General features: G+C 49.2%; 1 protein-coding gene across 1 annotated transcript; it reads right to left on the minus strand.

Moving 5' to 3' along the window:
- Nucleotides 1-2,686: 2,686 nt before the first annotated feature.
- On the minus strand, nucleotides 2,687-27,887 carry LOC142258867 (uncharacterized; the record flags this gene model as incomplete). The annotated part of the gene is made up of 3 exons (XM_075331439.1): nucleotides 2,687-4,875; nucleotides 27,507-27,597; nucleotides 27,795-27,887. Coding segments are annotated over 3 exons (1,395 nt in total), but the record flags the coding sequence as incomplete, so codon positions are not given.
- Between the last annotated feature and the right edge of the window lie 68 nt (nucleotides 27,888-27,955).

Here is a 27,955-nt window from a genome sequence, read left to right on the forward strand (position 1 = left end):
TGCTGAAATCCTACAGAAATCCCACTGTAGAAATATCTCACATTACAGCTGCAGTAAAGTGGGCAGAATCTGCTCTCCTGTGTGTGATGTCACCTCCCCCTCCCAACCTTGGGGTTTCCAAAAGGAAAAGAGAAGGTAATTTAGGATCACAGTGCGGAGCCATTTTGCTTGTGAGCAGAAATGTCTAAAGTGTCACCAAGGATAGCATTAGATACACAGCTCAGCAGACAATATCACACAGGATAGGATTAGATACAGCAACTCGGCAGACAGTATCACACAGGAGAGAATTAGATACACAGCTCAGCAGACAGTACCACACAGGACAGGATTATATACACAGCTCAGAAGACAGTATCAGACAGGATAAGTTTAGATACAGCAACTCAGCAGACAGTATCACATAAGAGATGATTAGATACACAGCGGCAAGGGAGGGGCAACGGTACTCACGCACTGCTTTGCATGCACGCTAGTAGTGGCTGCAGTAAGGAGAGTGGGGGGATGTCATTGGAGACGGTAGCAGCGGCACTGGGGGGAGGGGCACCGGTACTGACATGCCCTGCATACACGCACACAAACACACACAGAGCTCTGCTGCATGCACGCCAGCGTCGGGGAGAGAGCGGGTAGAGTGAGGGGGAGGGGGTGTCATTGGAGAGGGTAATCCACTACTGCATGCCGCTCCTTAACCGCTGCACGCCGCTCCAGCTGTCAGTAACGGCACTGTTCTAGGATCTGTTAGGATGGTACTGCTTGCTCTTTCAGATCCTGGCTGTAGGGGAAAAATGCGGCCCAGCCCAAAGCGTGAGCTATGGAAAAACGTTGGCTGAACACACCCACGGCTGTGAATTGGGCAGCCCACATATGCGTTACCGTTTCACAGCAGGACAGTTGTAATAGAACTAATAGGATCGGAATCTGACCACTTTCGCCTATGTCCATGAGGTGCTGTAAATCGAGCCTGCACTGTCGTGCTAGAACTTGGAATGTAAAATGGCAGCCCCCATTGCCAGCTTTCCCGGATTATAAAAACGGAAAGACATCTTTATTTAAAGCAAGATAACATTATAACTGCATGTTACCTTACAAGTAATCATTGTTTGGATTATATAAATCCGCGACACCTTACCTTTAAATTTAACCAAAAGTTCAATGTAATACCTTGGATTGATGGTGGAACCCTTTTGAAGGTAGTCCACTAGCAGCACACCCTCTTTATCCCAGAACACAGACGCTATCACCTTAGTGGCTGATTTTTGCCCCTTGAACTTCTTTGGACGAGGAGAACCACTGTGCCCCCACTCTTTTGATTGCTGCTTGTTTTCAGGGTCATACAAATAAATCCAGGTCTCATCCATAGTAACCAGTCGATCAAGGAAGTTCTTATTAGTCCGGAAACACTGACAAATGGACCGGGAAGTTTTCACTCGCATGCTTTCCTGATTTGTTGTCAAACATTTGGGGCCCACTTTGCAGATAGCATGCATTATGGGGATTTCCCGTGAACATGTTTGTCTCATTATCTATGAACATTTGGACATGAGGAAGCTCTTACTTTAGCTGAAATTTGTTGATTCTCCAGTATGAGATTGTGCACAGCATCGATGATCTCCGGAACAACAACCAGTCTCGGTCGTCCAGGACGTTCCTCATTATTGGTGCTGAAGTGGCCAGTTTTAAATTTGGCAACCCAGTTCGTAACTGTGGAATATGAAGGGCATTGATTCCCCAATGTCTGCGACATATCACCATGAATATCCTTTTTGGACTTTCCTTGCAGAAACAAGAATTTTATCACTACTCTGCTCTCAGTTACTGAGAATATTGCATTAGACTCCGCCATTTTGTTTTCCCGCGTGTGTAAACACTGTTGCCATAGGCAACAAACACAAAATTTTGAAAACATATATTAGACATCTAAAGCTGGGTTTACACACTGCAACATCTCAAACGACATCGCTGTAACGTCACCGGTTTTGTGACGCAATAGCGATGTTGTTTGCGATGTTGCAGTGTGTGAAACCTATCAGCGACCCGGCCCCTGCTGTGAAGTTGTAATCGTTACAAATCGTTCAGGACCATTCCTAGGTCCTTTGTTTCCCGCTGTGCAGCATGCATCGCTGGAAAGTTTCAGTGTGTGAAAGACTTTGCAGAGACTTTGTTAGCAACTTCCCTTTCAAAAGGCTGCTTATCAACGTCCCCAACAACCAGCTAGGTCGCTCTGCAGGTCCGGATCGCTGTTGAGTTGTTGGCCAGGTTTGCCTGTTTGACAGCTCACCAGCGACTTAGCAGAGACTTAGGGAGGTCGCTGTTACGTCACAAAACCGGTGACGTTACAGCGATGTCCTTTGCGATGTTGCAGTGTGTAAACCCAGCTTAAGGCTTTCATGTGATGTAACATTCGTTACCATAGAAACAAAAAAAAATCACAAAGTCAAAGACTTATCAGCAGCCCTTCGCATTTACAATTAAAGTCCCCTTAGAACCTATAATATGTGTATTGGGGAATAGAGAAAGGAGTCAGCTCCCAATGATGAGGAAAAAACTACTAAACTTAGTGGAAAGTGATTATAAAACTCGATCACATCAGATGTTCCCACAAAGAAGGAATGGATCGTAGATGGAAATAGTAATTTGTAATATGAACATGTTTATTATTGTAGTATAGAGAAGTTACAGACATTGTTCAGACATGGAGATTGTGCGCTGAAAGTAATGCGGGCTTTACACGATGCGATCTATCGTGCGATTGCACGAGCGATCGTACCCGCCCCCGTCGTTTGTGCGTCACTGGCAAATCGCTGCCCGTGTCGCACAAAGTCGTGAAACCCCCATCACACGGACTTACCTGCTGAGCATCCTCGCTGTGGGCAGCGAACATCCTCTTCCTGAAGGGGGAGGGACGTTCTGCGTCACAGCGATGTCACACAGCCGCCGGCCAATAGAAGCGGAGGGGCGGACATGAGAGGGACGTAAACATCCCGCCCACCTCCTTCCTTCCGCATAGCCGGCGGGTGCCGCGGGATGCAGGTAAGCTGTGTTCATCGTCCCCGGCGTGTCACACGGAGCAATGTGTGCTACCACGGGAATGATGAATAACCGGCACCATGTTAAATAAACAATATTTTAAAATTAAACGAGTACACGACTCACGATTTGTGAGCGATACTGCGTCGCTCGGAGGTGTCACACGAGACGTCGTGAACGATGCCGGATGTGCGTCACGAAAACCGTGACCCAGACGATGCATCGCACGATAGCTCGTCTCGTGTAAAGCCCGCATTACTGTAATGAATGGCAGATCACTAAGATTGGGAGTTAGGAAGAAGAGGGAGGAAGAATGTTGGGTATTTTGGGGGGAGGGTTGTAATACTCTTGCCAAGAAAGAGAATATATAAATATATAACAATGTGAAATGTTTGATGCACATGGAATATTGCGTTTTATTAGATTTTTAGAAAAGACGTTTATTAGTAACTGTATATATTATAATTCTAATGTAACTGCTAACATGCTTTCCCTTTCTCGTTTACTTACTTGCCTTTACTCTGACTGTTTCTTTTGTGTTTTCTTGTTCAATTTATCAAATATATATTTTTGCCCTGTGTGAATTTTTCTTAGTGGTCGATGAATTAAATTTGAGTAAAACATTTCTCTCCTTCTATGTATGATAATGGCTTCTACCCTTGTGAGTTTTGTGATGTTGAAAAAGATTGCATTTTTGTGCAAAACATTTCCCACATTCTGAACATGAAAAAGGCTTCTCACCTGTGTGAGTTCTCTGATGTGTAACAAGACACGATTTTTGACTAAAACATTTCCTACATTCTGAACATGAATATGGCTTCTGCCCTGTGTGAGATCTTTGATGTGTAACCAGATATGATTTATGTGCAAAACATATCCCACATTCTGAACATGAAAAAGGCTTCTGCCCTGTGTGAGTTCTATAATGTATAACAAGATTTGATTTAAGTGCAAAACATCTCCCACATTCTGAACATGAAAAAGGCTTCTCCCCTGTGTGAGTTATCTGATGTGTAACAAGACACGATTTTTGACTAAAGCATTTCCCACATTCTGAACATGAAAAAGGCTTCTCCCCTGTGTGAGATCTTTGATGTGTAACCAGATATGATTTAAGTGCAAAACAGCTCCCACATTCTGAACATGAAAAAGGCTTCTCCCCTGTGTGAGTTATCTGATGTCTAACAAGATGTGATTTTTGATTAAAACATTTCCCACATTCTGAACATGAATATGGCTTCTGCCCTGTGTGAGACCTTTGATGTGTAACTAGTTGTGATTTATATGCAAAACATATCCCACATTCTGAACATGAAAAACGCTTTTCCCCTGTGTGAATTCTCTGATGTGCAACGACATTTGATTTACGGGCAAAACATCTTCCACATTCTGAACATGAAAAAGGCTTCTCCCCTGTGTGAGTTCTCTGATGTTCAAAACATGTTGATTTACGTGTAAAACATTTCCCACATTCTGAACATGAAAAAGGCTTCTCCTCTGTATGCGTTTTCTGGTAATTAACAGACTCTGAAGAAAATCTTCTCTCCCCTGTGTTAAATTTTTTATGGATTTTTCGATATTCTGAAGTTGAGAACTGCTTCTTTGCTGTAAGAGCACTTTGATTTTTAATGCCTCTTTTGTGACATTTATTTTTCTTAATAGTCTGTGATAAATCAGAAGGTAGGACTTGTTTAAAAGAAACTGATGATAGATCTTTGCAGTGTAGGGATGATGGTATATCTGGATTAATGGCATTCACTTCAATTATATCTTGTGTGATATCAAGGTCATGTGATTGAAAAATTGAAGATGTCAGTTGTGCCTCTGTTCTCCTGGTACAGTCATCTGCCAAGAATAAAAAATATTTGTAAAATATACAAATTTAAGGATATCATTGATAAAAATAACTTGTAATACATTTACCGGCATCTTCACACGGTCCTGCACCCTTTCCCTGCTGGGGACTCCAGCACACTTACCCTCCCCGTCACTCAGTGGTGACTTCCGTGACCCTGGTCACTGCTGCCATCTCCCAGGGCCTGCACACACCATGCAGAACTCTTGGGAGAGTGCTTAGGGCACGAGCACCTATTCTTAAAAGGCCTAACCAGGCAGTGTCTCTCAACCTATAGCTGAGAAGCACAGGGTATTTAAGGCATCCTCCCCCTATGGGAGGTGCCAGTGCAACATGGTCTATCCTTAGAGACGTGTTGCTAGTTGTAAGGTCTGTTTCCTGAGTGTTACATTGTGGGTTAGAACACGTGTCTGCATCCTAGTATCCGATGTGCTTAGCAGACCTGCTGCATCTATCTATACCAGTTGTGCTTGCTAGACCTGCAGTGCCTGTCAGTATATCCAAACTCCGACCCATGAGGACAGCTGTCGCCGTCCCGTGACTCCCTGGAGTAGCACCAAGTGGCTACCTTCCAGCACAAGCCTAGCCTTGCCATCAGAGGCTCTAGTAAAGATGGGGTAGTTACTTAGCTACCCACCTCCTGGTTAAGCCAGTGCTGCGGGCCAGTGGGGACACTCCCATGAGCGTAACATAGCTAAAAAATGTTGCAAGTTATGTAAATTGTAAACAAAAACTGTTTACAATCTCACAGTAGACCTCAGAGCAGGAACCAGTAGACCATGATGTTCAACCCTCTTTGTTCATTTTGCCTCCCGTATATTTTATTAAGTCATCAAATAATGTTTTGTAGGCCAGGTTATACCAAACTGCTACTCCGACAGTGGAAAAATGGAGGGTTTCCAAATGGTTGTAGCTGAAAGACACTTGATTATAAAGAGATATGGCTTCGGTCATTTAGACTAAAGCAGAATACGGGAAATGCTATTTAATGACTATACTTTGCGGTATTATTATTTTTTTAAGCGCATTGAAATGCAATGTTTGATCACTTCTAATTCTTTTACATTTTTGACGAATTTCAGGTTTGTTTGTTTTTTTTTAATAAATGCAAAACAAATCAACTTAACAGTGCAAGTAAGATAAAGTACAAATCTCAGAAACACTGAGATCAGATTAAAAATAACCCGTCACCAGATTTGGCCCCTATAAGCTGCAGCCACTACCAAAAGGCTCTTAACCCCTTCAGCCCCCGGGCACTTTCCGTTTTTGCGTTTTTGTTTTGTGCTCCTTTTCTTCCGAGAGCCGTAACTTTTTTATTATTCCGTCAATCTTGCCATATGAGGGCTTGTTTTTTGCGGGACGAGTTGTACCGGGGGTGTGTCCAGGATGCTGAGCTGAGTGGACGTGGGGAAGAGGAGCTCCTGTTGACCCTCAGCTAAATCAGCACTTATCATAAGCACAAACCTACTCACCGGCTCTCAGGATGGGACCACGGAGGATTAAACCGTCGCAGCAGGCATCGGTGGCCCCCCCGCTGCACACCACGGCGCTGGATACTTTCTTGGGCCTGGAACAGGGTCCAGGTGAGGCCCGGACGCCATTTTTCCAGGAGCATGGAGGGGAAATGGAGGCACCGGCCCGGCCTGCTAAGCAGCAAGAGAAGGAGGAGTGGGTGAGCAGGGACACAGGGGGGAGTGGAGGAGTCCCTGCAGCAGTTCCAACAGGGGATGCCTTGGCTCAGCAGCCCTGCACTGCATCGGATCCTCAGGCACAGCAGCAGCAGGCCCAGGAGCACATAGTGGCGGTGGGGGATAAGGTGGAGGTCGGGGGGCAGCCCTCCCCACTGCCGGGAGAAGAAGGGACTGCAGCCACAGCTGGTAATATCAGGGAACAGAGCAGCCTGCTTCCCCCCTCTGGGCCTCGGTGTGGAGATCAACCTTCCCAGCTTCCCCAGCACCAGACTAAAACTCCAGCGTCTATTACTGCAGGTGCTCACCTTAAAGGGCCAGACACCTCCTATAAGGACATGCATGATTTCATAAGTAAACTTCCTTCTAAAGAGGACTTTCAATGCCTCATACATGAGGTTAAAGCAACTTGCAGGTCAGAAATAGCTGAAGTGAGGAGAGATTTGCAGCAATTGTCTGGCAGAATTGAATCCCTGGAGGAAGAGCATGACCTCACCAGATCCCATGTATCAGAATTACACAAACTGGCAACATCGCAACAAAAAATTATGGAGGATATGCAGTCTCACATAGAGGATCTCGACAACAGAGGACGCCGTTGCAATGTCCGTGTGAGGGGGGTCCCAGAGTCAGATGGGCCCGAGGACACAAACTCCATACTACAATCCATCTTTAATGAAGTGTTGGACGCTCCCCCTTCTAACATCATCAAGCTGGACAGGGCACACAGGGCTTTACAGCCGAAGAATTTATCCACCCAACCCCGGGACATCATTTGTTGCATTCACGACTTCTCCACCAAAGAACTGATCATGGCTAAGGCTAGAATGAGGCGCACGGCACCCGTGTTCAATGGCAAGGAAATCCAGCTTTTCCCGGATCTTTCTCGAATCACACTCCAGAAAAGGCGGCACCTCAAACCCCTCCTCACGAGCCTGAAGGAGCACCAGGTTCCATACCGCTGGGGTTACTCGTTTGCACTAACAGCGCGCAGAGGGGGTAAATCGGCGACCCTTTGCACTCCAGCAGATACCACTCTGTTCTGTGAAGCACTGGCCATTCCAGCGGTCTGTATCCCAGATTGGGACTTGCAAAGGTTGGAAGGGCCGCCCCCTCCCATGTGGTCCAAGGTGAGGGGTGGAGGGCGTGGGGCTTTGGGGGGGGAGAGGAGGTAGGGGCCGCGGGTCGCTCCCCTCCCCGGCTCACCATTGAGGACACTCCTTAACCTGGTTGGTGCCTATTTCTTATACCCTCTGAGTTCCAGTGGCTGAGCATGCTTTGTGATACTGTGACTCTCTCTACAGCAAGCCTCTGACTGTCCATTGTGTCATCTGCGGCCCTCTGGGTCTGTTGAGCTGCATAAGGGGGGGGGCTGTAGCCACAATGATGCCGTGGGGGGTAGGGAGGTTGGCGGGAGCCCGGTCCCCTTACTTGGAGTTAGTGGTTGAGGTTTTTTGTTTTTTTTTTCCCTTGTTTCCTTTTGGCACGGGCCCGTGCCCACTGGACTGACCCCCGTGGGAGGGCTACTGGGGAGTGAGGTGGGTGGCTCTCTTAGCCCAGACGGGTTGGGGAACCTCCCTCTAGGTCTCTCCCTTCCGGGTTGACCCCCCCGGGAATCTATGCCTAAGGTTTATGCATTTTGGTTAATGTTCTTAATTCATGTTCATTTCTATGTTTGTCCTTGTCTTCCCCCCTCCCCGATGTTTTTTCCTTATGTGTCCTTTCAGGTACCACCCCTTCTAGAGTCCCTGGGAGCTGCGGCCCTTTGTCGTATGGACCGTCTCCTCTGGCCGGCTTCACAGGGGAAGTCATGCCCCCGACGGTATAGGTGTGCCATTAGCTTTTTCTTACTTCTAAGTTTTAGATATGACCCACATTATCTCTCTTAACGTAAAAGGTCTGAATTCACCCCGTAAGAGGAAATTGCTGCTACAGAAACTGAAAACATCAGGTGCAGACATAGCCTTTATCCAACAAACACATTTTGTGGAATCAAACACTTTCAAATTTGCGTCCCACCGCTTTCCCATCCATTACTCGGCTTACTCGGGCTCCAAGAGGGGGGGAGTTGCTATTTTAATATCCTCCAGTTGTCCTCTACAAATTACGGGTTCTCACTGCGATCCAGAGGGTAGATATGTGATTCTGGAGGGCCAACTGGGGGGATCCCCGCACATACTGGCCAACATTTATGCACCTAATGAAGGGCAGATACGCTTTCTTAATAAAATACTCGATCTGATAGGTGGACTGGCACCGGCCTCTACGGTGTTGGGGGGAGACTTTAACATCCCTTTTTCGGAGGTGGCCGACAGACTCTCTATGGGTGGACACCCTCCATCGGGTGCTTTGAAAAATTTGTCCCGGGACTTTCGTAGGCTCATTAGATCAGGGGCTTTATACGACGCTTGGAGGGTGGACCACCCGGGAGAGAAGGCCTTTTCCTTCTACTCGCATCCGCATCAGACGCACACCAGAATAGACTATTTTTTCATTGACTCACAGCTGCTGGGGCGTCTTGAGAGGGTGGAAATGGGATCCATTACGTGGTCAGACCATTCCCCACTCATAATGGACTTCAAGAAAGATGGTCCTCGACCTAGGCCTCAGCATTGGCGCCTTAATGAATCTCTGATCAAAAATCCCGACACTAGGGCCTTTTTAAATAAGCAACTGGTCGAATTCATTCAGTTGAACACGGGCACGGTCACGTCGCCGGCAACACTCTGGGAAGCTCACAAGGCAGCGATGAGGGGACTATGCATTAGAGAGGGCGCCAGGGCTAAAAAGAATGCCACAAGCCAGCGGGACTCTATAACGGCCCATCTTAAGCTACAGGAGGGGAGACTGGCGGCTGCCCCATCACTGACTTTTCTTAGGAGAGTCATCAGCCTTAGGGAAAAGTTGAGAGACTTGGCAATTGGCAGAGCAGAAAAATTGCTAACCTTTTCCAAACAAAGATACTATGAAAGGAGTAATAAGGCTCATACCTTACTCGCCAGGCAGCTTAAGGAGCGCGCTACATCCTCATGCCCTCAGGCTCTGCGCGACGAAAAGGGCACTATCCACTATTACCCCGCTTCAATAGCTGACATTTTTTTCAATTACTACAACAAGCTTTATAACCTTCCGGTTCCCCCGGGCATGGCTGCGTGTGGGGCTGGGGCACTTGGGGACTATTTTTCGGCCCTTGAGCTCCCTTCACTGCCTTGCGGAGCAGCCGCGGCTTTGAATGAAGAGATTACTACAGAGGAACTGGAGCAAGTTCTGGAAGCCCTGCCTGGCGGGAAGTCACCGGGCCCGGACGGCTTTACTTATTTTTATTACAAGGTGTTTGCGGCGGAGCTCCTCCCACACATGGCCGCCTTGTTTAACTCTTTCCTTCAGGGTGACCCTATCCCTCCATATGTGAAGCCCCGCAAACGCTGTGTCGGTGCATTACCTTCAGGGACTCCACGCAGCTGGATCTGGTCACAGGTAGGAAATCTTCTATTTGTCGTGACGCCACTCTCAGAATTGCGGTCAGTGGGGACCGCCACTGCAGATTAAGGGATGCCTGGGGCTGATGGTGGGTGCAGTCGGTTGTAATAGCCTCCTGAGAGTGAGGCAAGCCCCAGGGCCCTGTGTAGGTGTGTAGAACCACAAGGCGCAGAATAACTCCACACAAGCGAAATGTCTTTCAGGGGTTTTACTCACGGAAGGTGGCAGAGTGAGTAACCCGGGCGTAGCTGGGATGAACCAGGCTGGAACCAGGCGTCCTTCAGGCTGACTGATGAGGGTGACTACCGACTCGCCTTCCTTAGCCCTTTGCGTTTTGGGGTAACCCCGACTTTTAGTCCCTATGGGGGTCACCCAGGGAAGTTGCTGAAGCCTCTCTCCCCTTCGTTTGGCCCGTTTGCTTGTAGCCTGGACCAGGACACTCCGGCTGCTTGCCTCCTGTGAACTATGGGCCCTAACTGTGGCTACGTGGCTGCGGACTCTGTAGTGTTGTGGCGTGGGCTTTGAGGGCCCCACACCGGCAGGTTTAGCAAGGAAAGGTGGATCTATCCCCGCATCGGGATCTGCCGCCCGTTTGGGCCTGGTAACTCCCTAGCAGTCTCCTTACTTCCCACTCCGTTGCTCTCTCTTTAGCTGAAGATGGATTTCGGGTAGCACTACTAGGTGACCGTTCTCCCCCGTCGGTAGCCACTGCGCGGACGCTGTCAGACTGCAACAGCCCCAGGGGTCTGCTCCTGCTCTCCCCTGAACTGCACACTGAACCGGCTCACTTGAGGGTCCTGCACTGCTGCTCCTGTCAGAGCTCCTCTTCCATGCTCCTCACTCCTCCACACTCTGCTTCAGACTGCTCTCCTCCTTCTCCCTCTTGTGCCTGCCTACGCCACCTAGCAACCAGGCTCTCTTACCACACCCCTTGAGTGGAGATGGAGGCTTTTGGCCCCCTCCACTATTCCAGTGGAGGTGAAGGCTTTGCCCCCTCCTGGGATCCCCAGGGGTCCTCTCAAAGGTACATGTGTGAGACCTGATCACTATGCGCCTGTGTAGTCACACCTCGGTCAGCCTTCTGGATTACCTGTATTGTACTGTCCCCAGCATGGGTGCAGTACTCAGTGGTACCTGACCAGGTCAGGGGCGCCACATTCCCCCTTAGTTATCACCAGCACGTCCTCGGGCTGCAAGACAACATTTTAAAATGCATAAAACAGTAAAACATGGTAAAACATTTTTAAAACCACCAGGTACCATACATCACCACCCTCCACCCACAAGTCCGTTAACCCACCCAAACCCCTCTCAGGAGGCAGGTCACCGGTCCTTTTGGTAACCAGATCTGGGCCATCCACTTCCCCAGACCTTTCCTCCAATCTTCCTCTCCCGTTGGCCGCGCCTTCAGCCACTTCTGGCAGGATGTAGAGGCGGCTTTCTGGGTCTGGTGGTTTTCAGGGTATACCTGGCCTGGTGGAACCGCGCCTTCAGCCTCTTCTGGCAGGATGTAGAGGCGGCCTCCACAGTTGGTGCGGACCAGGTACCCTCTTTGTGGTGGAGAGCCAGGCCCCATAAACAGGCATGCCCTCTGGTGGCAGGTGAGCCAAGGCCCCATAAACGGACGTGCTCCCTGGTTGCAGACGAGCCAGGCCCCTAAACAGGCTGGCTCTGGTGGTGGTACCCTCTGGTGTAACTATTTACACTGCGAGAGTTTGTGGCTATAGCCAGTTCATAGCCTTAAGGTTTATGGGTTTCTCACATTAGTTTATGTGGGCACATCTCTTAAACATTTAACGTTGCAAAACTTCAAACTGGTCAAAACAGTAACTTGCTGTACTTTACTTTGCTTTATGTAGATTCCTCCTCACCAGGGCTTGGGCCTGTAGGGCTGCGGCACCTGTTGCTTTCTTGACCTCTTTCATCATCGGAGGTAGTCTCATCAGTGGGTTCTTTGTCTTTTCTTTCTCTATCTCTGTCTTTCCTTTCTTCTTCTGTGTCTGTTGCTTTTTCTTTAGGACATGGTGTCACATCGAGTGCATACCAGCCTCTTTCTCCTTGATGCATTGTAAATTGCACTGAATCTCCCATCCTTAGGTTCCTTCCAGGATGTCCTCTGGGCAAATGAGCTCTAACGTCTCTTCTGTTAACAAAAATGCCTTCCTTCATACCAGGTGCTACTATGAAGCCGTATCCTGATTTTAGGCTGAAATCTTCTACTACTCCTCGACAAAGGGGTCCTCTGACCTGGGCGTTGGACCTTCTCAGGAACCGTTTCTCCTCCAAGTCTCTGGCCGTTATTTTATCTTTATTCTCTGGAGACTGCGGTGCAGGGGAAAACTGTGTTCTGCTGCGGCGCCGTGTCTTGCGGGCTGGATTCTGCAGAGTACAGCTTACAAACTCCCAGGTGAGGCTTTTGGGCAGATCTTCTTCAGCAGACGGTATCGGGTCTTCTTCATCCCAGCGGGAATATGGCAACATCTCCGGCTCTGGGCATGGATCCACTGCTAGTGGCTCCGGGGTCAGCTCCTCAGCTTCCTGGCCTCCTCTCCCCCTTAGTTCTTCTGAGCACTCCTTTGGTGGCAGCGCTGGGGATGAGTGTTCATCAGCTGGCCCGGGCGGTGGACTTTTTGGCGTGGACGTCTCTAGAGTCTTCTGAGGGGTATGTGGAGGGAGCAGATACCGGTCCACCATCTCCTTTGGGAACTGGGCCTCTAGGTCAGCTTTCAGCTTCTGGTATTCGGGGTCCTCCCCCAGCGTAGACTGCCTAGCAGGGACCTCCTTGGACTGGGGAGCGGTGTCTGCTCTGGCCTTGCAGGCCGGGGTAAATGGTGATACAATCTTATCTTGGTGGGCCGCGCCTGGCATGGCGGCGGCCTGGTCTTGGCGGGCCGCGCCTGGCATGGCGGCGGCCTGGATCAGCGTCGCTGTTGCAGCTGGCGTCTTAGCGGGCATCGCTACTGTGGCCGGTTCTTGGCGGGCCGGGCAGGGCATCGCTGCGGCGGCCTGGATCGGCGTCGCTGTCGCGGCCTGGATTGGCGTCGCAGCTGCGATGGGATCTGTGCAGGCTGGGCTGGGCGTCGCTGCAGCGATCTGGGCTTGGCGGGCCGCACCGGACGTGGCTGCGGCCTGGTTCAGCACCTCACTTGCGGCGCGGACGAGCGTTGCTGCTGCGGTGGGGTCTCGGCGGGCCGGGCCTAGCATGGCGGCGGCCTGGGTCAGCGTCACACCTGCGGCGCGGATGAGGGTCGCGGTGGCAGCCGGTTCTTTGCGGGCCGGGCAGGGCATCGCTGCGGCGGCCTGGGCTTGGCGGGCCGCACCTCGCGTGGCTGCGGCCTGGTTCGGCGTCGCCGCGCCGGGCGCCTCTTCAGGGACTGCGGGCGTGGCAGCAGGGGTCGGGGCACTCGTGCTGGCAGGGGCAACACTGGACTCACCCATCGGTAGCAGCATCGGGGTCTGAGTCGTCGCCGCTCGGTCTGGCACTCGTCGCGTGGCCCTCTCTTCGTAGGCCTGAACCGCCGCGGTCATCCCCAGGAACTCCATACGTCCGTCTCTGATCTGCCTTCCGATCCTGGCTTCCAGTTGATCGCAGAACTCGGCAAGCTCCCGACACCACCAGGCAGCGGAGCCTGGCTCTGGGTCTCTGTGTTCAGACTCCATTTCCTTCCACAGCAGGCTTCTGGCTTCTTTTCTGTCCCGACGTCTCTGAACGCTTCCACTCCCTTCACTTGCGAGGTCAGAACTCTGCAGGGGATCTCTGGGTAGCCACACCTCTTCGTGGGCGGCAACTTCTTCCAGCGCGGGCTGCTGTTGTTTTTCAGCGCGCTTTTCATGGTGGCAATATGGCGGCGCTTCCAATTTTTCAAGCGGACCGCCCAGGCACATGGTCACCTGTCTGAACAGGTCTAGTCCTTATCCTGTTCGTGACGCCAGATGTGAAGCCCCGCAAACGCTGTGTCGGTGCATTACCTTCAGGGACTCCACGCAGCTGGATCTGGTCACAGGTAGGAAATCTTCTATTTGTCGTGACGCCACTCTCAGAATTGCGGTCAGTGGGGACCGCCACTGCAGATTAAGGGATGCCTGGGGCTGATGGTGGGTGCAGTCGGTTGTAATAGCCTCCTGAGAGTGAGGCAAGCCCCAGGGCCCTGTGTAGGTGTGTAGAACCACAAGGCGCAGAATAACTCCACACAAGCGAAATGTCTTTCAGGGGTTTTACTCACGGAAGGTGGCAGAGTGAGTAACCCGGGCGTAGCTGGGATGAACCAGGCTGGAACCAGGCGTCCTTCAGGCTGACTGATGAGGGTGACTACCGACTCGCCTTCCTTAGCCCTTTGCGTTTTGGGGTAACCCCGACTTTTAGTCCCTATGGGGGTCACCCAGGGAAGTTGCTGAAGCCTCTCTCCCCTTCGTTTGGCCCGTTTGCTTGTAGCCTGGACCAGGACACTCCGGCTGCTTGCCTCCTGTGAACTATGGGCCCTAACTGTGGCTACGTGGCTGCGGACTCTGTAGTGTTGTGGCGTGGGCTTTGAGGGCCCCACACCGGCAGGTTTAGCAAGGAAAGGTGGATCTATCCCCGCATCGGGATCTGCCGCCCGTTTGGGCCTGGTAACTCCCTAGCAGTCTCCTTACTTCCCACTCCGTTGCTCTCTCTTTAGCTGAAGATGGATTTCGGGTAGCACTACTAGGTGACCGTTCTCCCCCGTCGGTAGCCACTGCGCGGACGCTGTCAGACTGCAACAGCCCCAGGGGTCTGCTCCTGCTCTCCCCTGAACTGCACACTGAACCGGCTCACTTGAGGGTCCTGCACTGCTGCTCCTGTCAGAGCTCCTCTTCCATGCTCCTCACTCCTCCACACTCTGCTTCAGACTGCTCTCCTCCTTCTCCCTCTTGTGCCTGCCTACGCCACCTAGCAACCAGGCTCTCTTACCACACCCCTTGAGTGGAGATGGAGGCTTTTGGCCCCCTCCACTATTCCAGTGGAGGTGAAGGCTTTGCCCCCTCCTGGGATCCCCAGGGGTCCTCTCAAAGGTACATGTGTGAGACCTGATCACTATGCGCCTGTGTAGTCACACCTCGGTCAGCCTTCTGGATTACCTGTATTGTACTGTCCCCAGCATGGGTGCAGTACTCAGTGGTACCTGACCAGGTCAGGGGCGCCACACATCCATGCTACACTCCCATTTAATCCTCCTGCCCAAGCCACCCAGGGACCCATTGGACTGTGCTAATTATAGACCAATAGCCCTTTTGAACTCCGATTTGAAGATGTTCACCAAGCTCTTGGTGGCCAGGCTTAATCGATGGTTGCCCCAACTTGTGTATAAAGACCAGGTGGGTTTTGTCCCTTGCCGTCAGGGGGGGACAACACCAGGAAGGTCATAGACCTGGTGGATGTGGCAAATCGGACGAAGCAACAGGCGTTGGTGTTGAGTCTAGATGCAGAGAAGGCTTTTGACCGCCTTGCGTGGCCTTTTCTCTTCAAGACAATGGAGGTCTTTGGGATCTCGGGTGGCTTTATGCGGGCCTTGAAGTCCCTGTATAGCGCTCCTACGGCCTCTATCAAACTCCCCCTCCACATCTCTAAGCCTTTTCTCATCTCCAATGGCACCAGGCAGGGGTGCCCCCTGTCCCCCCTCCTTTTTGCGCTATGCATAGAGCCCCTCGCGGCCTCGGTCAGGAGCAACCCAGACATCTCGGGGGTCCTGTTCAGGAATAAACCGTTTAAAATCTCGCTTTTTGCCGATGATGTGCTCATTACACTTACTAACATCCATGTGTCCCTTCCAATTTTAATGTGCACCTTGGGTAGGTACGGGGTATAAGATCAACTCTAGCAAAACGGAGGCAATGCCCTTGAATCTCGACCCGGTGGCCCTGGATTACCTGCATTTGAATTTTAAGTTTCGTTGGAAGACAGATGCGGTCAAGTACCTGGGGGTTAACCTCACATCTACTTATGATTCCCTCTATAACCTTAACTTCTCTCCCCCTTTTCCGAGAGCTGAGAACTCTTTTGAGCAAGTGGTTGCCCCTCCCTCTTTCGTGGATGGGGCGCATTGCGGCAGTTAAAATGAGCTTGCTCCCAAAATTATTATATTTCTTTGAAACCCTCCCAGTTAAGATACCAATAAAGGAGCTGAAGTCCCTTCAGGCGGCTATCCTTAGATTTATTTGGTGTAACAAACGTCATAGGGTGGCCAGGGAGGTGTTGATGGCTCAGAGAAATGGGGGGCTTTCTGTCCCGGACATCCTAAAATACTATTGGGCGGCCCATCTTAGGAGTATCCCCTGTTGGGTGTCCCTTTGGGCATACAACAGGTGGACTGAGATTGAAAAACTTTGGCTGGCGCCTATACATCCAAACGCGCTCCTGTGGCCCCCGGCCCGGTGTGATTCGCCCCCCCCTCTTCTTGGACCGATGCAGTTCACTAGGGACCTCTGGGCATTTTGCATTAGAAGATTTCCTTTGGCATCCCCCTGCTCCCCTCTGGTGTCCTTCATATACCAACCCTTGCTCCCAAGCAGTCTGGAGTCGGACATGGTGCACCCCTGGCTCAAGGCAGGTCTATTCAGATTTGCAGACATTATAGATGGAAGTACAATGCAGATCCATTCCTTTGAGTACCTTAGAGATAAATTCTCTCTCTCTAATCGAGAGTTTTTCCAATATCTGCAGATCAGAGACTTGGCTGGCTCCTTGTTTGGCAGGGCAGGGGCCTCGATTCCCACAGATTTTGAGAAAATTTGCAGAAGGGGCACTGATACTAAGGGGCTGATTTCGGAAATTTACATTTTGCTTTCTGAGTCACGGGAGGGGCCCGAGGGGTCTTTTCCATACATGCGGAAATGGGAGTCTCTATTGGGAAGGCGGATACTTCCTCAGGAATGGGCAGCAATCTGGGGAAACGCCGCCAAGACGTCAATATGCACACTATATAAGGAAAATATCTATAAAATTTTGCTATTTTGGTACCACACTCCAGATTTCCTTCATGGCATAGACCCCTCCATACCGGCTTGTTGCTGGAGATGCGGGGGAGGCAGGGGCACCATTCTGCACATATTCTGGTCCTGTCCAGGGATAGTCCCCTTTTGGGAGCGGGTTAGAGGGTTGATCCATAAAGTACTATATATAGAGGTTGATCTTGATCCCCTGATCTATGTTCTGGGTCTTGGGAATGGGGGATTGGGAAAAACGGCCTCTAAGCTTTTGTCCCACATCCTTACGGCGGCCAGATGCTTAATTGCAAAGAATTGGAGGCAGCCAGGGACACCCTCACTCCAGAGCCTCAAGTATAGATTACTGGACATTAGATGCATGGAACATCTCACGGCACTATTGCATGACACAGTTGACCGATTCCAGGCCGTGTGGGCACCATGGAACTACTTTGCGGGACAGGAGAATCTGTGAGACTGAGGCCTATGGGTCCTATGGAAGGAGCATGGACTCTTGAAACCCTTCCCTCTTCCCTCCTATTTCTCCTCTCCCCTCCTAACCCTCCTCACCTGTCCTGTCATTGTTTGTCTAGGTTCGATAAGAATTGTGAATTTTATGTTTTATTTTATGTATGAAAAACGTAAATTGAAAATCTCAATAAAAAAAAAAAAAAAAAAAGAAACCATAAGTTTTACCATATATTGTACTGGAAAACAACAAAAAAATTCCAAGTGTGGAAAAACTTCAAAAAAAGTGTGATCGCACAATAGTTTTTGGGATGTTTTATTCACCGTGTTCACTATATGATAAAACTGATGTATCTATGTGATGCCTCAGGTCGGTGCGAGTTTGTAGACACCAAACATGTATAGGTTTACTTGTATCTAAGGGGTTAAAAAAAATTCACAAGTTTGTCCAATAAAAGTGGCGCACGTTTTGCGCCATTTTCCGAAACACGTAGCGTTCTTATTTTTTGGGATCTATGGCTCAGTGATGGCTTATTTTTTGCGTCTCAAGCTGATGTTTATAATGGTACCATTTTTGTGCAGATGCTACGTTTTGATCGCCTGTTATTGCATTTTGCGTAAAACTTGCGGCGACCAAAAAACGTAATTTTGGCGTTTGGAATTTTTTTGCCACTACGCCGTTTACCAATCAGATTAATTGATTTTATATTTTGATAGATCGGGCATTTCTGAACGCGGCGATACCAAATATGTGTATATTTATTTATTTTTTAACCCTTTAATTTTCAATGGGGGGAAAGTGGGGTGATTTGAACTTTTAGTTTTTTTTTGCTTTTTTTTAAATTTTTTTTTTTTATTTTACTAGTCCCCCTAGGGGGCTATAGCGATCAGCAATCCGATCGCTATTATCTATCTGCTGATCACAGCAATACAGCTGTAAACAGCAGATTAAGTCACTGTTTTTCCCTCTGCTCTCGGCCGAGGGAAAACGAAAGTGAAACATCATAGCTGCAGGCGTCATCACATGACCCTGTGCTACGATGGCAACCACCGATAGTCACATGATGACACACGTGACTTCCGGTGGGGGTGGCGGTAAGAAAAAAACATGGCCGCGCGCATTTAGATCTTGCTGCCAGACTTTGGCAGCAAGATTTAAGGGGTTAATGGCCGCGGGTGGAAGCGATTCCACCCGCGGCTAGCAGGCACACATGTCAGCTGTTGAAAACAGCTGATATGTGTGCCGATCCACGCCGCCTGCCCGCGGCAGGGGGCGGGGCTTAACGGGACACGATCCTGGACGGATAGATCCGTCCAAGGTTGTGAGGGGGTTAAAGGGACTGTATCGTCTAATTTTTTTTTTTTGTAGGCCAAATAAGCTAACAATATTATTATAATCGTGTATTCTCCTCCCCTTTTGGGTGTTACACTGAACCCAAAAGGGGAGGAGGTGTATTTCATAGTAATATGTCGCCATTTTCTGGGTGACTGAATATGAATTGTACAGCTCCACCCGGAAGTAAAGTGGAAACACATTTATACATATATATACAGACTGCGGTCATCAGTCTCCCGTGCGGCCATCAGTCTCCCGTGCGGTCGGCAGGCCCGCTCCCGTGCGGTCATCAGTCTCCCGTGCGGTCGGCAGGCCCGCTTCCGTGCGGTCGGCAGGCCCGCTCCCGTGCGGTCATCAGTCTCCCGTGCGGGCGGCAGGCCCGCTCCCGTGCGGGCGGCAGGCCCGCTCCCGTGCGGTCGGCAGGCCCGCTCCCGTGCAGTCATCAGCCTCCCGTGCGGTTGGCAGGCCCGCTCCTGTGCGGTCGGCAGGCCCGCTCCCGTGCGGTCATCAGTCTCCCGTGCGGGCGGCAGGCCCTCTCCCGTGCGGGCGGCAGGCCCGCTCCCGTGCGGGCGGCAGGCCCGCTCCCGTGCGGGAGATGAAGCAGCTGGAAATCAAGTGAACTGTATAAAAAAATAAAAAAGACATACTCACCTGTCTGCAGACTCCCGGTGCCATGCCTGCTCCCAGCTCCTCTTACGGTACCGCTGCTCAGGCTGTGTGCCGGCTCCAAGGCTCGTCCGATGGATGCAGGACCTGGCGGAGGATCACCTGATGCAGTCACCTGACGCATCAGCTGATCGCAAGTCTCGCGGTGATGCTGGCTTTTTACCGCCCGGCTACCAGCTGATGCCGTCAGAAAACTATCAGCTGATCACCGGCCGCTCCTGCAGCAATCGGACAGGAGCCAGCACGTAAGTGTGTAGGGTTTTGGTTTATTTTTTTTTTCACTGATGCATCATCTGATTGTATAAACAGCTTTTATACAATCAGCTGATGTGTGATGTGATTCACATACTTGATCCTGACACAACATCTGATCGGTATGCCTTCCAGCAAACCGATCAGATGATATTGGACGGCGCGGGACCCTTGACCCAGTATTACTGCGGAGGGGGGTTCTTTATTTCAATAAAGATGGAGTCACTAATTGTGTTGTGTTTTATTTCTAATAAAAATATTTTTCTGTATGTTGTGTTTTATTTTATCTTTACTAGAAATTCATGGTGGCCATGTCTAATATTGGCATGACACCATGAATTTCGGGCTTAGGGCCAGCTGATATTATAAAGATAGCCCTAACCCCATTATTACCCAGCGAGCCACCCGGCATCAGGGCAGCTGGAAGAGATGGATACAGCGCCAGAAGATGACTCTTCTATGAAAGCGCCATTTTCTGGGGTGGCTGCGGACTGCAATACGCAGAGTGGGTGCCCAGAAAGCTTGGGTACTCTGCACTGCATATTCCAATCCCCAGCTGCCTAGTTGTACCTGGCTGGACTCAAAAATTGGGCGAAGCCCACGTCATTTTTTTATTTTAATTATTTCATGAAAGTCATGAAATAATTTAAAAAAAAAAGGGCTTCGCTATATTTTTGGTTCACAACCGGGTACAAATAGGCAGCTGGGGGTTGGGGGCAGCCCGTACCTGCCTGCTGTACCTGGCTAGCATACAAAAATATGGCGAAGCCCATGTCATTTTTTTGGGGGGCAAAAAACTACAGCATACAGTCCTGGATGGAGGATGCTGAGCCTTGTAGTTCTGCAGGTGCTGTCTGCTCTCCTGCATACACTATTAGATGGAGTATGCTGAGCCTTGTAGTTCTGCTCCCCCTGCCTGTCCCTCCAGCATACAGTCCTGGATGGAGCATGCTGAGCCTTGTAGTTCTGCAGCTGTCTGCTCTCCTGCATACACTAGTGGAGAATGAAGAACATATTGAAGAAGGAAATGTCAGACCTTTTATCTTTTTTTATTTTTTAAACAATCTTTAATGGCATTGTTCAATGATAAAAACGCAGTGAGCAAAAACGCAGCAAAAAAAGCGGTAAAAAATCATGCGTTGTTGCCGCGGTTTTTTGCAACAGGTGCTTTTTTGTACGTTTTTTGCTACAAAAAACGCACAAAAAAGGAGCATAAAAAAAAGCAGTGTGTGAACCTAGCCTTACTTTCAGTTACAGTTTAGTGATGAGGGGGTGTCATATAGACGCCTGCCATCAGTAAACTAGGACTTATTGGCTGCTATGGGCTGCTGCCATTAACTCCTTCATTACCTCGATTGCCACCGCATCACGGCAACGAGAAGACCCGTGAAAAGTCCGGCACTGTCGCATCTAATGGATGCGGCAATTACGGGTGGCTGCTGGATGATATTTTTAGGCTGGGGGCCTCCCCATAACGTGGGCCTCCCCAGCCTGAGAATACCAGCCCCCAAGCTGTGATGCTTTATCCTGGCTGGTTTGAAAAATTGGGGTGGACCGCACGCTGTTTGATATTTTTTTTGGTTTACTGTACGCTATGGACCCGCCCACCGGCGGCTGTGATTGGTTTGGTTGCACTGAGACAGCTGTTACTCAGCATTGGGGTGTGTCTGCCTGCAACCAATCACAGCCAACGGTGAACAGGGAAGTAGTGAATACGAGATGGAATAATGAGCCGGCTTTGGAAGATGAAAGCCACCGCCGTGGCAGCAGTGTGACTGCCGCCCGGTCATCGGTGAGTATGAAGCGCTTGCTCCTACCCCTTTGGGGCAGATTCTATTCCCCATAAACTTTATATGGGGAGCAGCATCCGGCCAGATACCGGGGATCAATCCTCTGCCGACCCACAGTCTACGGGTGATTGGTCTGTCAGCCCTCGAAACCGCAGGGACCTGAGTAAAAGAATTTTCATGCAATTGTTTTAGCTGCGGGAATCCCGCAGCAAAACATGCAGCTGTCAAGATCCGCATAGTGCGCACAGCATTTTTTTCCCATAGGTTTTGCTAGTGATTCACTGCAGAGATGTTATGAACGTTTTCTGCAGCGAAACATGCCGCAAATCCACAGGAAATCCACGGCAAAAACCGGCAAGTGCGCACAGAGCCTTACACATACAGTCAGGGCCAGAAATATTTGGACAGTGACACAAGTTTTGTTATTTTAGCTGTTTACAAAAACATGTTCAGAAATACAATTATATATATAATATGGGCTGAAAGTGCACACTCCCAGCTGCAATATGAGAGTTTTCACATCCAAATCGGAGAAAGGGTTTAGGAATCATAGCTCTGTAATGCATAGCCTCCTCTTTTTCAAGGGACCAAAAGTAATTGGACAAGGGACTCTAAGGGCTGCAATTAACTCTGAAGGCGTCTCCCTCGTTAACCTGTAATCAATGAAGTAGTTAAAAGGTCTGGGGTTGATTACAGGTGTGTGGTTTTGCATTTGGAAGCTGGTGCTGTGACCAGACAACATGCGGTCTAAGGAACTCTCAATTGAGGTGAAGCAGAACATCCTGAGGCTGAAAAAAAAAGAAAAAATCCATCAGAGAGATAGCAGACATGCTTGGAGTAGCAAAATCAACAGTCGGGTACATTCTGAGAAAAAAGGAATTGACTGGTGAGCTTAGGAACTCAAAAAGGCCTGGGCGTCCACGGATGACAACAGTGGTGGATGATCGCCGCATACTTTCTTTGGTGAAGAAGAACCCGTTCACAACATCAACTGAAGTCCAGAACACTGTCAGTGAAGTAGGTGTATCTGTCTCTAAGTCAACAGTAAAGAGAAGACTCCATGAAAGTAAATACAAAGGGTTCACATCTAGATGCAAACCATTCATCAATTCCAAAAATAGACAGGCCAGAGTTAAATTTGCTGAAAAACACCTCATGAAGCCAGCTCAGTTCTGGAAAAGTATTCTATGGACAGATGAGACAAAGATCAACCTGTACCAGAATGATGGGAAGAAAAAAGTGTGGAGAAGAAAGGGAACGGCACATGATCCAAGGCACACCACATCCTCTGTAAAACATGGTGGAGGCAACGTGATGGCATGGGCATGCATGGCTTTCAATGGCACTGGGTCACTTGTGTTTATTGATGACATAACAGCAGACAAGAGTAGCCGGATGAATTCTGAAGTGTACAGGGATATACTTTCAGCCCAGATTCAGCCAAATGCCGCAAAGTTGATCGGACGGCGCTTCATAGTACAGATGGACAATGACCCCAAGAATACAGCCAAAGCTACCCAGGAGTTCATGAGTGCTAAAAAGTGGAACATTCTGCAATGGCCAAGTCAATCACCAGATCTTAACCCAATTGAGCATGCATTTCACTTGCTCAAATCCAGACTTAAGACGGAAAGACCCACAAACAAGCAAGACCTGAAGGCTGCGGCTGTAAAGGCCTGGCAAAGCATTAAGAAGGAGGAAACCCAGCGTTTGGTGATGTCCATGGGTTCCAGACTTAAGGCAGTGATTGCCTCCAAAGGATTCGCAACAAAATATTGAAAATAAAAATATTTTGTTTGGGTTTGGTTTATTTGTCCAATTACTTTTGACCTCCTAAAATGGGGAGTGTTTGTAAAGAAATGTGTACAATTCCTACAATTTCTTTCAGATATTTTTGTTCAAACCTTCAACTTAAACGTTACAATCTGCACTTGAATTCTGTTGTAGAGGTTTCATTTCAAATCCAATGTGGTGGCATGCAGAGCCCAACTCGCGAAAATTGTGTCACTGTCCAAATATTTCTGGACCTAACTGTATATACAGTGACTGTTACACATATATATATACAGACTGCGGTCATCGGACCCACATATATACACTGACTGTTACACATACGGTATACGCTGTATGGCACTGTATGGTGGCTCAGTAGTTGGCACAGTACGGTGGCTCAATAGTTGGCACAGTACGGTGGCTCAGTAGTTGGCACAGTACGGTGGCTCAGTAGTTGGCACAGTACGGTGGCTCAGTACTTGGCACAGTACGGTGGCTCAGTACTTGGCACAGTACTGTGGCTCTGTAGATGGCACTGTACGGTGGCTCAGTAGTTGGCACTGTACGGTGGCTCAGTAGTTGGCACTGTACGGTGGCTCAGTAGTTGGCACTGTACTGTGGCTCTGTAGATGGCACTGTACGGTGGCTCAGTAGTTGGCACAGTACGGTGGCTCAGTAGGTGGCACTGTACGGTGGCTCAGTAGGTGGCACTGTACGGTGGCTCAGTAGTTGGCACTATATGGTTGCTCAGTAGTTGGCACTATATGATGGATAAGGGTAGGATTAGATACACAGCTGTGCAGACAGTATCACACAGGAGAGAAATACACAACTCAGCACACAGTATCACACATGAGGATTAGATACAGCTCAGCAGACAGTATCACACATGAGGATTAGATACACAGCTCAGCACACAGCATCACACAGGAGAGGATTAGATACACAGCTCAGCACACAGTATCACACAGGAGAGGATTAGATACACAGCTCAGCACACAGTATCACACAGGGGAGGATTAGATATACGGCTCAGCAGACAGTATCACACAGGAGAGGATTAGATACACAGCTCAGCAGACAGTATCACACATGAGGATTAGATACACAGCTCAGCACACAGCATCACACAGGAGAGGATTAGATACACAGCTCAGCACACAGTATCACACAGGAGAGGATTAGATACACAGCTCAGCACACAGTATCACACAGGGGAGGATTAGATATACGGCTCAGCAGACAGTATCACACAGGAGAGGATTAGATACACAGCTCAGCAGACAGTATCACAGGAGAGGATTAGATACACAGCTCAGCAGACAGTATCACAGGAGAGGATTAGCTACACAGCTCAGCAGACAGTATCACACAGGAGAGGATTAGATACACAGCTCAGCACACAGTATCACACAGGAGAGGATTAGATACACAGCTCAGCAGACAGTATCACACAGGAGAGGATTAGATACACAGCTCAGCACACGGTATCACACAGGGGAGGATTAGATACACAGCTCAGCACACAGTATCACACAGGAGAGGATTAGATACACAGCTCAGCACACAGTATCACACAGGGGAGGATTAGATAAACAACCATGCAGACAGTATCACCAGTACACACAGGGTGGCAAGCGGAAGGGTTGACACACACACACGAACGTGGACGGGGCTGAGGACAGCTGGGGGAGGGAGGGGGTTTCATTACAGACGGTAACGGCAGGGGGCTGGTGAGAGCAGAGGGAGGACACACACACCGGCGGCCGCTAGAACGGGGCTGGGGACAGCGGAGGGACATGATTTAATAACAGACGGTAACGGCAGGGGGCTGGTGAGAGCACAGGGAGGACACACACACCGGAGGCCGCCAGAACGGGGCTGGGGACAGCGGAGGGACGTGATTTCATAACATACGGTAACGGCAGGGGGCGGGGGCTGGTGAGAACAGAGGGAGGGAGGGTTGTGTGATCGGTAACGGGGGGAGGGGAGGCGTCCCGGACTTACATCCCGGCGGTTGACAGGTGTAAAGTGGCGCAAAGAGCATGGATTGAATCTCCACAAAAATGGCGCTGAAATCTTCCCTTTGCTGTGATATGGACAGCCCAGGGGGCGCGTCCAGATCACAGCATACACCCACTGTAACGCTACACATAGGGTCGGATAGCGACCACTATTCTCTATGCACAGGGGCTGCCGTAAAGGAGTGTGTAACTGTCGTTACTCACACAGCAAATCCAACATGGCCCCCAGTGCATACAGTAAAATTAGAATTACATAAAAACTAAATAAGCTACGAATTTCATTTTGAATTAGAAATACTTCATTTCAGAATCATTTATTTTAATAAAAAAATAAAAAAACGTGATACAGTCCCTTTAAATTCAGCATTCTAGAATGCAGTATATAAGAGTCTAGGCTGCTCTGTATAACATAAAAAAGCACTTTTATAATACTTACCGAGGGGGCAGTCCCATCTAATGGGTGTCGCTGGTCTCCGATCCAGCGCCTTCTGCCCAGCTTAATGTGGACAATGCCTATAACGTCATCCACACAGGCCGGTATTGCAGTCCTGCGCAAGCGCACTTTGATCTGCCCTGCGGATGGCAGTTCAAAGTATTGTAGTGCGCATGCACGGGCAGTCTTAAACCTTTCTTTTCACCTGCGCATGCCATTACTTTGACCTGCCGTTAGGGCAGATCAAACTGCACCTGCACAGGACTGAAATGCCGGCCTGTGTGGATGACATAGGACACATCATCCATACGGGCCTGTGAACAAGGAGGACGCTCATCTTAGTAGAGAGGAGGCACCGGAGTGGAGAGCAGCAACACTCATCGGACCAGACCACCCCGTAGGTGAGTATAATAAAAGTGTTTTTTACGTTATACAGAACGGCCTGGGCTCTTATATACAGTATTCTAGAATGTTGTATAAAAAAGCCAACAGGTGGCGGCCGCAGCTTATAGTGACCAAATCTGGTGACAGGTTCCCTTTAACATTACAAAGGTGTTATCATGTAAAGTGACAGATGTCAGATTGGAGAAATGGGGCCTGGATAGGCGCAGAAAACTGGCTGCAGTGGAAAGCCATGAAATAAGAGCGGCTTTGGTACTAACTACTATAGAGGAAACTGTGACTATAGATAATAACACATCAACTAAAATGACCGCCCTCCACCCGACAGCCTTCACCGTCAGTGATTTAGTAACTAGAGGTGCCACATCTGGAGTAATTACAGTATGTGGCTCGGGGGCTCTCGGCAATCCAAACTATTGTAGGGGCCAATATCTTCTGTCAGATGAGTTTCCTGAAGAAATATTAGACATTTACTTTCTGCCTCTCGGACTCCACAATGGACGGCTCCAGTACAAGGTCTTATATAATGGACATTTGTACAATTCAGAGAAAATATCTCTCAGGATCTTGAAGATAAAAATATCAGATCTTTATGTGTTAATTACTTTCCTTTTTTTCTCTAATTACATTTTGGAAATGATGTGGGTGGGCTGCCCGGCCTCCATGTACCCACTGTGGGGTAATCCTAACCTCCCTCATATGTTACCGTTACCCTGTGCTGAACTTTGGATAAAAACGCCCCTATCAGCACATTCATCAGAAGGGAGAGAAGGAAGATCCATCAATAAGATGCCGAGATTCTAGGAAGATGGAGTCATTGCTCTCAGTGGAGAAACAATAAGAATCTTGTAGTTATGATACTTATTAATGGAGAACAGAAATAAAATAAATGATGTTACAGAGCAAGCTTTCCAGACTACTGAGGTCTCTTCATCAACTACAAGATCATTATTCTGTTTCTCCCACTGAGAGCAATCAATCTTTATTCACCTGGAGAACACGGCACCAAACTAAGAATCTAGGACGTCACCAGCATCATTACCCTCCGCTTTCTCTTAGGGGTCCACCATACAGATTAGATTTTTCTTTGCAGATTAGAGATCTGGGCAGCTAAGGGTCAACGTCTTTTAATTTCAGAGGATAGGACGGATCCTACCTGTAAGATCTGGCTGATACAGCTGTCATTCCAACGGAAGAGCGTCCAATGCACAAAATAATGGGGACAGTGTTGGGTGGAGGAGCATGTGGTGGTCTAGCAGCAGAATGGTGACAATTTGATATGGCCGGACTACAACCCTGATAAAGCAGCCACAGCCGGTGACTGAGAAGAATCTGTGACTTCTCTGCATTTAGTGGTCACTACTCACCTGGGCGGTTATCTGTAGGAATCTCCTCTTTACTCCGCTCATCACCCCTCACATATGTCTCTGTAGTATTAATATGGGGCAGATCTTCACCCTGAAACAAATATTGTAAAAGTCACAGACAGATGGAGAAGTCCCATCTATGATCAGCTCTAATCCTGCCATCTCCACCGCTCTCATTACACAAGTATAACACATATAATACTGGAGGATAAAACAAGACTGAGCACAAGACCTTCACAGCCGTCTACACATCATAGGGGGATTTCATGGCACCTTCTCTCCATCTACCTGATGATCCTGAGGAACATCGGGAGCTTCTTGTTTACAGTCCTGTGGGAGAAGAGGACGGGGACATCTCTCTGGTGTTGTCCTCTTACTGGATAGACCTGGAGGAGACACATACAGGGACTGAATTCATTCCTTACATACAGATAATTATAGGCCGTGTG

The sequence above is a fragment of the Anomaloglossus baeobatrachus genome (genome assembly GCF_048569485.1).
Source record: "Anomaloglossus baeobatrachus isolate aAnoBae1 chromosome 5 unlocalized genomic scaffold, aAnoBae1.hap1 SUPER_5_unloc_14, whole genome shotgun sequence".
Classification (NCBI taxonomy): domain Eukaryota; kingdom Metazoa; phylum Chordata; class Amphibia; order Anura; family Aromobatidae; genus Anomaloglossus; species Anomaloglossus baeobatrachus.